This window comes from Tachyglossus aculeatus, chromosome 16 (genome assembly GCF_015852505.1).
Source record: "Tachyglossus aculeatus isolate mTacAcu1 chromosome 16, mTacAcu1.pri, whole genome shotgun sequence".
Taxonomy (NCBI): Eukaryota; Metazoa; Chordata; class Mammalia; order Monotremata; family Tachyglossidae; genus Tachyglossus; species Tachyglossus aculeatus.
Window position 1 is genome coordinate 12228564 of NC_052081.1, and position 12601 is coordinate 12241164.

The window sequence follows — 12601 nt, forward strand, 5'->3', positions numbered from 1 at the left end:
GCTAATAAGAACGGGCAGGCCCCGCCCTGTAATAGGATTATAATAATTAATGCTAATTAAGAAGTTTAGGGGGATATTTCTGAAGTGCCTGGTGGTGCAACCTGGGTCTTATCTCTTAATTACAGATCTCTGAGCCTAGCCACCACCCACAGCCTAAGTACTTTTTCTTTTCTTTTTCCCTATATGGGTCTGTCCCTTCCCCCTACCCCTTTTTGGGGGCAGAGGTGAAATCGAAATCCTTCTCAAATGGGACCCAAATCCAATCCAAGGATTTCCTGTGGTTTATTACCGGACTGGGAAATCAGGAAAACCCCTGCAGAGTGAGAGGTCAAAGGGATCTTTAGGCACCTCTGGTTAGGACTCTGGGGGAGGTGCAGGGTCAGGCTGGGGGCATTTGGTCTGCCCCAAATCGGAGGGCCCTGAAGCCCACGAAAAGGTATCTAGAGGGAGGGGGCAGAGAGGGTGGGCTGTGGCTGGCACAGCCAGGTCCCCATCCTCCCGGACCCACCAACCCCACAGCTCTCTGCCCCTCATGGGGTTGGTGGGGTTGGTGGCACCTGCTGTGTACAGGCCTGGATTTGAGCAAAGGATTTGGGGAGGGAGAGCAGGGGTCCATCTGCAGGGCCAACAATCCTGCACTCCTCACCCTAGGGCAGAGGCTGTGTCCTCCCTGTCCCAGGCAGGGCTGGCACCACGGGACTGTGATTTACCAGGAGAGGCAGAAAGTGAACCAAGAAGCACAGGGCAGAAGCGTGGGCCGGTGGGAGGCCAGACAGCAGCTTCCTGTGCTTGGCGGAAGAATGCCTCCCTCATGGGAATTGGCCAGTACCGAGAAAGTGCTCATTGCCCATCTTTCTACTGGAGTTTCCCAAATGAGTGTGGGGAAGAGCTGCAGACAGATCTCGCCTCCCTGACTGTTCAGGGGATCCGAACTCATAACCAGTTTAGCACGCCTTCCCCCCGCCCCCCAGCCATGCTGACCTCTTCTTCCTCCATTCCATGTGGGCAGTCCACAAACGCAGTTGCCTTTTGTCCTTCTTTCCTCCCAACGCCCCAACACTTACGTACATACCTGAAATTTATTTATTTATTTGTATTATTTGTATTTTTATTTATTTATTTGTATTTTTATTTGTATTGCATTTGTATTTTTATTTTATTTGTATTTATTTATTTATTTGTATTAGTGTTTGTCTCCCTCACCCACCTCTAGACTATAAGCTCATAGGAATATTCATTCATTCAATCGTATTTATTAAGCGCATACTGTGTGCAGAGCACTGTACCTAGTGCTTGGGAAGTACAAGTTGACAACATATAGAGACGGTCCCTACCCAACAATGGGCTCACAGTCTAGAAGAATATGTCTGTTTATTGTTGTATTGTACTCTCCCAAGTACTTAGTACAGTGCTCTGCATGCAGTAAGTGCTCTCTAAATACAATTAAATGAATGAATAAATGGCTGAATGAAGGAATGAAAATGCCAGCATGACCACCTGCAGTAGCAATTCTCCTGAAGAAAGTCTTCAGTGAAAGAGGACAGAAAGGAGAGGAGACTGTATTCCAGCCCTCATGCCACCTAAATCCACCCCAGTTTATTTTAACTGATTTTAGCTCCTGGGCCCAGAGCTCCTTATAAGCACAACGAGCTTGATAATACTGGCCTAGAGGAAAAAACACAGAGCTGGGCATCAGGAGACAGGGTTCTAATAATGGCTCCACCACTTGTCTGCTATGTGACCTTGGGCATGTCTTATTTTTAAGGGGTTTGTTAGGCGCTTGCTAGGTGTCAGGCACTGTTCTAAGCACTGGGTTAAAAAATAATAATAATAGCATTTATTAAGCACTTACTAAGTGCTAAGTACTGTACTAAGCGCTGGGGTGGATAGGCAAATTGGGTTGGACACAATCCTTGTCCCACATAGGGCTCACAATCTTAATCCCCATTTTATAGATGAGGTAACCGAGGCACAGAGAAACAGCAGCATGGCCTAGTGGGAAAAATCACAGGCTTCTGAGTCAGAGGACTTTTGTTTCTAATCTTGGCACTGCCACTAATCTTCGGAATGACCACTAGGCCACGCTGCTTCTTCTCTGTGCCTCAGTTTCCTCAACTGTAAAATGGGGATTCAATGCCAGTTCACTTTCCCTCCTAGGCTGTGAGCACCATGTGGGACAGGGAGTAAGTGTCTGACCTGATTACCTTTTATTTATCCCAGCAATCAATCAATGGTATTTATTGAACACTTACTGCATGCAGAGCACTGTACTAAGTACTTGGGAGAGTACAGTGTAACAGAGTTGGTACAGTCTGAAGGGGGAGACAGACATTAAAATAAAAACTATGGATATGTGCAGTGGTTAGTACAGTGTCTGGTACATAGTAAGCACTTAAATACCATAATTACTATTATTATGTAAGTGCTGTGGGGTTGAGGGTGGAGTGAATAAAGAGTAATAATAATGATAGCATTTATTAAGCATTTACTATGTGCCAAGCACTGTTGTAAGCGCTGGGGAGGTTACACGGTGATCAGGTTGTCCCACGGAGGGCTCACAGTCTTAATCCCCATTTTACAGATGACGTAACTGAGACCCAGAGGAGTTAATTGACTTGCCTAAAGTCACACAGCCAACAATTGGCAGAGCCAGGATTTGAACCCATGAATTCTGACTCCAAAGCCCGGGCTCTTTCCACTGAGCCATGCTGCTTCTCTATAAACCCAAGTGCAAGGACGACACAGAAGGGAGAGGGAGCCACAGAAGGGAGAGGGAGTTGGGGGGGAAATGAGGGCTCAGTCGGGGAAGGCTTCTTGGAGGCGATGTGATTTGAATAAAGCTTTGAAGGTGGGGAGAGGGATAGGAGCTCCCTAGCCACGAGTGTCTGATCTTGTCAGCCCCATCCTCTGGTTACAGGCCCTCCTTGACCAGCTCCTGCGAGAGCGGCAGTGCTTCTTTCCGCAGTGCTTCTTTCCAGCTCGGCCCTCCTTTTTCTCACCCGCGGATGTCGAAGGGAAATTCTGGGCTTCGGACAGGAAAGCCCTTGTCCCAGACATTCAGTTTATCATTTGAAATTAGCGACGGGCATTGTACTGAGGCCTGACTAAAGCAAGACTGAAATAAGATTTTGTTCCTGTAGGACAGTAAAGGGATTCCCTTCCTCTAGCTTTACTTCTATTTATTCTAGCTTTACTTCTATTTATTCTAATGGCTTGACACCTGTCTACATGTTTTGTTTTGTTGTCTGTCTCCCCCTTCTAGACTGTGAGCCCACTGTTGGGTAAGGGTCGTCTCTATATGTTGCCAACTTGTACTTCCCAAGTGCTTAGTACAGTGCTTTGCACACAGTAATTGCTCAGTAAATACAAATGAATGAATGAATGCCACAAATTTCGCCTGGAAATTCTGTCACCCTGGGAGAGTCTGGAGGGGCTGGTCCTGCTGCCCCTCGCCTCAGCCTCGACCCTCGGAGTCCTGCTTGCTTTAGGGACAGGCTTACGGTTCCCTCTGCCATCAATCAATCAACGAATCATATGTACTTCACTTCTCTGGGCTTCAGCTACCTCAAATGTAAAATGGAGATTGAGATTGTGAGCCCCACGTGTCTCTGGAGTGAGTGATAGCGGCACACTATCATACAAAATTGGTCCGTTCCCTACAAATGGTGTGGGTGACATAATCCATTAAGCTGTGTCCCCAGCGTAATGTGTGAGACAGCCTGTTGTTGGGTAGGGACTGTCTCTATATGTTGCCAACTTGTACTTCCCAAGCGCTTAGTACAGTGTTCTGCACACAATAAGCACCCAGTAAATATGATTGAATGAATCACGTGACCCTCCTTGTCCAGTTTCTGCGAGGGCCTTCTGTGAGGGCCTTCAGCGATCACCTGATCTCTGCCTTACAAGCAGGAGGCCAAGGCTTAACATAGTCTCTGGCATTTGTCACTACCAGCCTGTTTGCCTAATGGAACTTGGAACTCTTGAGTTCCTCTTGCTTCACAAAGGGACCAGTTCCGTTGTCAACTACTCCCACTCTCAACCAGGGGTTTGATGAGGAGGACACCATGACTAATGTGGGTGAGTGGCCCAGTGGGCCTCCAGCTGCTTCTGATCCTCAGAGAAGAGAAATCGACATTCTCTCCAAACATTTAATTGAACAGAACAGCCCCATAGTTAGGAGTTGATTACTCAGACCGTCCCCGGTGTCTCCTCTTCTTTTCTGCTTCTGCTTTTGAGGCATTTCACTGCTCATTAATCTCTCTGCCTGTAGGTTAGACCAGAGAGGGAGATGAAGAGAGAGCAGATCTAGTTTATCTGTCTTTGGAAGCGGCTTTGTAGTGGGAGGGGATGAAAATAATTCGCTACAAGGAGGGTTTTGCTTTACCTGTGGATTTTGTTTTTCTGTGACTCCCTCATTCCCACAGAGCTGGTCATATTAATCTCATCTACTGCTGGTGAGATGTTAGGGTTGTGTTGGGAGTGGAGTGGTAAATGGAGAAAAGTGTATGGGACAGAAGGTAGCAAAGTAGAGAGAGAGGAAGAATTAGAAAGAAGAGTATGGGATCCTGAAGGGAAAAAAAATGCCATTAAGGAAAGAAATGTGTTCCTTGAAGAAGGAAGGGTAAACTCAGTTCAAGTTCCATCTCTTTAACCTGGAAGCCCCCATCCTTTTCTCCTCCCTCAGCCCAATTGATAATTACTGAATTTAATTGTCTTGCTTTTCTCTACTCCCCGATGAGAGACTGTAAATTCCCTGAGGGCAGTTCCTGTATCTTTTCCTCTCATGTTTTCCCAGTTTCTAATTCAGTGCTAGGCATACTGTGAGTATTCAGTAAATAATAATAATAATGATGGTATTTGTTAAGCGCTTACTATGTGTGAAGCACTGTTCTTATTACCCCCCTTGATTGGCTCAGGAAGTGCATAGTACATTGTTCTGTACATAGCATTCAAATAACACATAAGCATATTGATTGATCAATATGAATCAATCTGTATTATCAAGGGCTTATTCTCTGCAGAGTATGGTACTTGGCACTTGAAAGGGTACCTGATATCAATATCTTGTTTGTAGTTTGTGGCTGTGGGCCATCGATTAACTGTAGTATGCCTCATTTTCCTCCTCTATATCTCCAGGGCTAATTCTGTAGTCCTTGCTGATCAGAAGCCTGTAACGAGGTCCTTTGGGTACAAAGTGTTATTACCCTTCAGCTTCTGAGTGTTTTTGTCTGCAAGATACCCATTTCTCTGGCTTGCTGTTGAATGGTCACTTTGGGCAATCCTAAAAAGCTCCCTTATTATTCAGGGCCTGCAAGAGAAACTGAAGAGTTTTAACTAAGGGGTTATTTTAACTAAGGAGTTTGCATCACACCCTTCTTCCTGCCCCCTGGGCAAAGGCAGGTTGGGGTGTGGGGGGAGGAGGAGATTGCTGCCTGATCACTGCTCTCTCTTGATAATGTTTGAAAGCCTTTAAGACCCGTCAAGCTCCTACTTTTTATTACCTTTCTCAGAAGAGGAAAAAAAAAGCCCTAGGAGAAAAGCTCTCCCTCCAGTTATTTTTACGATTTGTGACTTTCGTAGCTACAGAGCTTTCAAAAACCCCGTTTTCCTTGATCTCCTGACTTTGAACCCACCACTTCCTTCGATCTCTGGATTTCTTTGTTCTGGCTGGAAAACCTAGCTTTTGGTTTCCTTTCTTCCCGTATAGAGATAATCGCCTCAACCGATCTGATAGTACTGTTAGAAGATGAAGTCTTTGCAGATTTTTTCAACACTTTCCTCTCTCTCCCGGTAAGCCTGAATTTCCCGGACCCTGGGGTGCCACACAACTCTCCCCATACCCACCCCAAAAGGCATCCAATCCTCTGGGGCCCAGCACTCCATGCCCCTGGGGCAGAATAGCAGGATGGGCCGTAATCATCAGGTCCCCCTCCCCGTGCTGGGCAGCCTGGGTGAAGCAGCAAATCTGAAGATCATTACCCCGTTTCTTGCTTAACCCTCCATCTGCCTCTTTCATCCTCCTGGTTCAGCATACACTCCACTAGGTCTTACTGTGGATTACCTGCTGGAGAGTAGTGGTCTCTAAATCAAAAGACAGGGATATAAATCCTCTAGACTGTAAGCTCACTGTGGGCAGGGAATGTGTCTATTGTATTGTACGCTCCCCCGCACTAAGTACAGTGCCCTGCACACAGTATAAACTCAATAAATACGAGTGTATGACATGAGAAATCATGGGAAGGGGAGGGAGTCAGTCATATTTAGTGAGTGCTTACTGTGGGCAGAGCACTGTACTAAGGGCTTGGGAGAGTGGAATATAACCGAAAGCACCCAAGGACATTGGCTAAAGTGACTGGACATTCCACATTAAGCAGGTTAGGAAATTTGGGCTGCCACCTAAATTATGGCCAGCCGACCCCAGTACGGTCCCATTTCTGGTCAGGGTGGCAGTCAAGCACTTAGTATAGTGCCCTGCACCCCGTAAGCACTCAATAAATATGATTGAATGAATGGTGGTGACTGGGGCTGGACCAAGGAGCCCCACCCCTGCCGCAGCAGGAAACTGGTGGTGTCTGTTATATTGTTATATTGTACTCTCTCGAGTGCTTAGTACAGTGCTCTGCACACAGTAATTTCTAAATAAATATGTTTGACTGACTGACTTCGCTTCTGCTTCCCTGTGTGCTTTAATGTCAGTGCCATTTCCACCGTGATTATGGGCTTCTTCCGGCAAGTCACAACAGAAAAGAAATCAGTAGGGAACACAGGAGCAATGGAAACAGCGAGGAAGATTTGAACCGCTGCCACAATCTCAGCTGCAATAGCATAGCTGAATAGTGACGCTCTGCACACAGTGAATGCTCAGATACCATTGATTGACTGCAATGGTGGCTGGGCTGATGGTTGGGCAGTGGCAGTAGCCATGGAGGAAGAAGCAGCAACTGTGGCTGAATGGGCATTATCTGGGTATGTGACTGTAAACTCGCTGTGGACAGGCAACACATCTGCCAACTCTGTTGCAGTGTACTCTCCCAGGAGCGTAGTACGGAGCTCTGCACACAGTAAGCACTCAATAAATGCACTGATGGTGATGATGATGATGATGATGACATCTGAGCGAATGAGTGTGCCTTTGTAAATGCCTGTTTATGTGTGCATATGTGGGTGTGTTTTCATGTGCATAGATATTCATGTGTGGGTATATTAACTGCATGTCCATATTTCTATATATGTGCATAGGTGGGTCTGTATGTTTGAATATGCTTGTGTTTGAACATACACATCAATCAATCGTATTTATTGAGCACTTACTGTGTGCAGAGCACTGTACTAAGCGCTTGGAAAGTACACGTTGGCAACATATAGAGACAGTCCCTACCCAACAGTGGGCTTACAGTCTAGAAGAGGGAGACATGTGTGTGTGTTTCTGAATGAACGTATCTAATTAATTATTTATCATCTATTTATATTAATGTCTTTCTGCCCCTCTAGGCTATAAGCCCACTGTGGGCAGGGAATGCATCTATTTATCATCATATTGCACTCCCCCAAGTTCTTAGTACAGTGCTCTGCAGATAGTAAGTACTCAGTAAATATGATTGACTGACTGACTATATATATATATATATATATATATATGTACATAGATATGTGCCTGTGTCTATATGTTGCTTATGCATAAGCCTGTCACTTTGCTCTCCTCATCTCTCCACTCTCTGTCCCCAACTCTCTCTGCCTCTGTCTCTTTCTGTCTTCCTTACCTGCCTTCCAGCCTCTGGCCTCACCCCGCACCGCAGGTCTTGCTCCACTTTGATCTCCTGCAAACAGAGTCATCTTATCATCATGGGAACAAAACAGTGTCTCCTCTCCCACTCCACATCCTGGGGCCTTTGCATAGCCTCCCAGGAGTAGACACCCCTGACCCTATTTATTTTACAGGTCTTTGGCCAGACCCCCATTTACATTTTTAATGACTCCCAGTGGATCCTGTGCCCAGACCTCCCCCACCAGTTGGTGAGTCCCTCCTTCTCCCAAAGGGAAGGGGACAGGGGAAGTGGAGGTGGGGGAGGGGAGCAAGGTGGGGAGGGAGGATGGGATCCAGATGTGAGTTCCAGGCAGCTGAGCTGAATAACCAATCTGGAACAAAGTAATAAATCTTTCTTCTTCACATGCCTGCCTAGGGTGACCTGTGAGGTAATTTCCCCTTTAAATGCTTGTGCCTCCAGGAGAGGCAGAGAGCTGCACCCCCATTCCAAGGGTCTGTTCTGATTCCCTTGTTGGAACAGGAAAACTCTGGGAATCCTAAGGAGGGTTTTCTCTGGGAATCTGAACTACGGGATAAGTACTGGGGGTAAGGCCTCCGGTGTCTTTCCACCCCTGCATGGTTCTCTCTAAGATATGACACAGAGACTATTAATGGCTTTACCTAGTTGATGGCATGAGTTTTCAGTCAGAGTCGAGCTCTGATAATAATAATAATGATGGTATTTGTTAAGCACTTACTATATGTCAAACACTGTTCTAAGAACTGGGGTAGATACAATCAAATCAGGTTGGACACAGTTCCTGCTCACATGGGGCTCATACTCTTAAATCCCCATTTTACAGATGAGGTAACTGAGGCACAGAGAAGTGAAGTGACTTGCCCAAGGTCACACAGCAGACAAGTGGCGGAGTTGGGATTAGAACCCAGGTCCTCCTGACTCCCAGGCCGATGTTCTATCCACTAAGCAGCTTCTCATCCCCCTAGTCTGGCTTTTTTTGCCAGCCCCATCTCTAGGATAGAGTACAGGCTTGGGAGTCAGAAGGACCTGGGTTCTATTCTGACTCCACAACTTGTCTGCTGCGTGACCTTGGGCAAGTCACTTCACTTCTTTGTGCCTCTGTACCTTATCTGTAAAATGGGGATTAAGTCTTTGTGGGACAGGGACTATATCCAACCCAATTTGCTTGTATCCACCCCGCTGCTTAGAAGAGTGCCTGACACATAGTAAGGACTTAACAAATACTACAATTATCATCATTATTATTATTCCACCAATTGGGCCCTTCCCATTCCTGGCACCCAGGTTAAAGCCAGGTAATAATAATAATGATGGCATTTATTAAGCGCTTACTATGTGCAAAGCACTGTTCTAAGCGCTGGGGAGGTTACAAGGTGATCAGATTGTCCCACGGGGGACTCACAGTCTTCAACCCCATTTTACAGATGAGGGAACTGAGGCCCAGAGAAGTGAAGTGACTTGCCCAGAGTCACACGGCTGACAGTTGATGGAGCCGGGATTTGAACCTGTGACCTCTGACTCCAAAGCCCGGGCTCTTTCCACTGAGCCACGCTGCTTCTCTAGGTAGCAGGGCCTAGATTGTGTCTTAGTGAGGAGGCTGCCCCATCTGATCACCCCAGTACACTGGAGTTCCCCAGAGAGTCACCTCTCTCACTCACTAATTTTGCCCCTTTTGGTTCCAGGTGGCAAAGTTCAAAGGTTTGATGACCTGGATGGAGAAGTTCCGACTTCCTCACTTCTGCAAAACGGACTCATGTCTCCATTACATCCTCTGCCAGGAGTTTCTTAGCTTCATCAAGTCTCCTGAAGGAGGTGAGTGGAGAGAGGCTGATCTGGGCTGCGAGGAACCCTCACTAAGGTGGGAATGAGAGTGGGGCTATACCTTGGAAACTGTAGTAGCAGCAGATGGTATTTATCTTGCGGCTCTGAATCTGGGCTGGCACTGGGCTGTCCTCTGCCAGATTACCTGAGGGTTCAGGTTGGCAGGCAGGATGGAAGGGCAGGAACTAGGTTCATTCATTCATTCAATCATATATATTGAGCGCTCACTGTGTGCAGAGCACTGTACTAAGCGCTTGGGAAGTACAAGTTGGCAACATATAGAGACGGTCCCTACCCAATAACGGGCTTACAGTCTAGAAGGGGGAGACAGACAACAAAACAAAACATGTGGTCAGGTGTCAAGTCATCAGAATAAATAGAAGTAAAGCTAGATGCACATCATTGACAAAATAAATAGAATAGTAAATATGTACAAGTAGAATAAATAGAGTAAAAAATCTGTACAAACATATATACAGGTGCTGTGGGGAGGGGAAAAAGGTATGGTGGGGAGATGGGGAGGGGGAGAGGAAAAAGGGGGCTCAATCTGGGAAGGCTGAGCCTCACTAGGCTAAGACTCACTAGGTTGAGTGATTGGCCATGAACACAGGCTCCCAGCTGCAGGAGAGCTGAAGTACCACTGGTCATCATCATCATCATCATCAATCGTATTTATTGAGCACTTACTGTGTGCAGAGCACTGTACTAAGCGCTTGGGAAGTATAAGTTGGCAACATATAGAGACAGTCCCTACCCAACAGTGGGCTCACAGTCTAAAAGGGGGAGACAGAGAACAAAACCAAACATACTAACAAAATAAAATAAATAGAATAGATATGTACAAGTAAAATAAATAAATAAATATCTATTTATTTATTTATCATCCCCCACAGCAGGCTGGAAAAAAAATCAGTCATTTATTGAGCGCTTACTGTGTGCAAAGCACTGTACTAAGCACTCGAGAGAGTACGATTGGCAGCACACTCCCTGCCCAGAAGAGAAGCAGCATGGCCTGGAGGATAGAGCACAGTCCTGGGAATGAGAGGGACCTGGGTTCTAATTCCGGCTCTGCCAGTTGTCTCGGTGACCTGGTGCATGTCAAGTTACCTGCGCCTCAGTTACCTCGTCAGTAAAATGGGGATGAAGACTGTGAGCCCCATGTGGGACATGGATTGGATCCAACCTGACTAGCTTGTATCTACTCCAGTGCTTAGTATAGTGCCTGACACATAGTAAGCATTTTACAAATGCCATAAAAACAACCAAAAAACCCCAACAAGCTCAGAGTCTAGAGGGGGAGGTAGACATTAATGTAGATAAATAAATTATGGATATGAACATAAGTACTGCGGGGCAGAGGGTGGGGTGAATAAAGGGTGGAAATCCAAGTTCAGCCCTCAGAAACGTGTACCTAGCTTGTCCATGCCTCAGGGGACACCAAGTTGCTAGCTGTTTTAAGAGAGTGGCCAAAAGTCTGTAAGACTCTGACAGGCACCAGATCCCTGTCCTGGCAAATCCAAGCAGGTTCCCTCTTCCTTCACAGGAACCCTGGCCCCAGGCCTGTGAAACCCCAGAATTTTTCATCTAGATCCATGTAATGGGGCGTCCACTGGCTCTGCCTAGAATTTTTGACTACAAGTGTTCATTCCTGTAGCTTCTGTGACACCCCACCGCTGCTGACTCTTTCTCATGCTAATGGTCCCTCTGTTAGCAGAAGTTGCCATGGATGCAGCTGAAGTTGTGGTGATGTTGTCGCTTCATTTTACTCTCTCCCATTTCCCTCCAGGAGAGGAAGTGGAGGGAATTGGCAGGCCTGGACGGAGGACAGTGGGTGGGCCTGCAGCATGTGCCCCATAGAGGCAGTGTGGCCAAGTGGAAAGAACCTCGAATTAGGAGTTGGGAAACCCAGGTTCTAATTACAGCACTGCCATGTGCCTGCTGAGTGACCTTAGGCAAGTCACTTAACTTCTCTGGGCCTCAGTCTCCTCAACCAACAAATGAGGAGAAAATTCTTGTCCTCCCTCTTAGACTGTGGAGAACTGAGTGAGAGGGGCACTATATCCGATCATCACCATCATTAATGGTATTTATTGAACACTTACTGTGTGCAGAGCACAGGACTGAGTGCTTGGGAGAGTACAACAGAGTCAGTAGATTCATTCCCTGCCCACAGTCTGATTATCTTGAATTTACCCAGCACTTAGTTCAGTGCTCAGCATTTAGTAAGAACTTTAAAAATAGCATAATTGTGATTACGTGCCTGTATGCACGTGTGTGCTGGTCATATTCTGGGATACCAATTTGGAGGTTTCTCCTGGCAGTGGCCATGCTGAGATGGAGGGAAGCAGATCAGTGGCTGCTGCACAGATGCATTGCTGGGGTCAGAGGGCTCTGGCGTTTCTTTGCCTATCTCCAGGGAACAGCAGGTGAGTGACCGAAGCTCCCTTTGTGACCACCTTCCTTAGCCCAGGGCCCCATACTTGGGGGACCTCAGTTAGCCTGTCCATGGCCTCCGATCAGGGGAAATCCTGGGTAGGATCCCCTGAAGACAGCGGTCCTGGCTGGGCCAGTGTCAGGAGCGGAACTACGCTACTGGTGAATAATTATCTTAGTTCTCTGGGCACAACTCTGGCAGAAACGGTCTGCCTGCAGTCTCCCTTTGCCTGTGTCCCACCCAAGCCTTTCCTCTTTCACTGAGGAGGCCACGGACCAAGACTGTGGTAGGCCAAGGCCATGGTAGGCCAGTGTTCCCAGAAATCACCAACCAGGTTGAGAAAATAGGGCACATGGCCACTGAACCTGTGGGAAGAGCCTTGAGCAAGGAATCCTAGCCCCTATTCTGGGAAAGCTATTTAACCCTTTGGCTTCTCAGTTTTTCCTCATCTCTAAAATGGTCATAACTGTAGTTTCCATTTTCTACACAAGGGCAGTGTGAGGACAAAAAAATGTGAAATCCTTTGGAAACCACAAGCTCTGGATAAATTCTAGGTGTTGTT

At 46.8% G+C, this 12601-nt stretch overlaps 1 protein-coding gene across 5 annotated transcripts in view; it reads left to right on the forward strand.

Annotated features, from left to right (window-relative positions):
- The first annotated feature begins 4064 nt into the window (after positions 1 to 4064).
- RGSL1 (regulator of G protein signaling like 1) overlaps positions 4065 to 12601 on the forward strand; it is a 31212-nt gene continuing 22675 nt past the window's right edge. For all 5 annotated transcript variants that reach the window (XM_038758485.1, XM_038758486.1, XM_038758488.1 and 2 more), the window contains exons 1-5: positions 4065 to 4077; positions 5708 to 5790; positions 7939 to 8013; positions 9467 to 9596; positions 11927 to 12031. In XM_038758485.1, coding sequence (XP_038614413.1) covers positions 4065 to 4077; positions 5708 to 5790; positions 7939 to 8013; positions 9467 to 9596; positions 11927 to 12031 — 406 coding nt within the window. The remainder of the gene's footprint in view (positions 4078 to 5707; positions 5791 to 7938; positions 8014 to 9466; positions 9597 to 11926; positions 12032 to 12601) is intronic.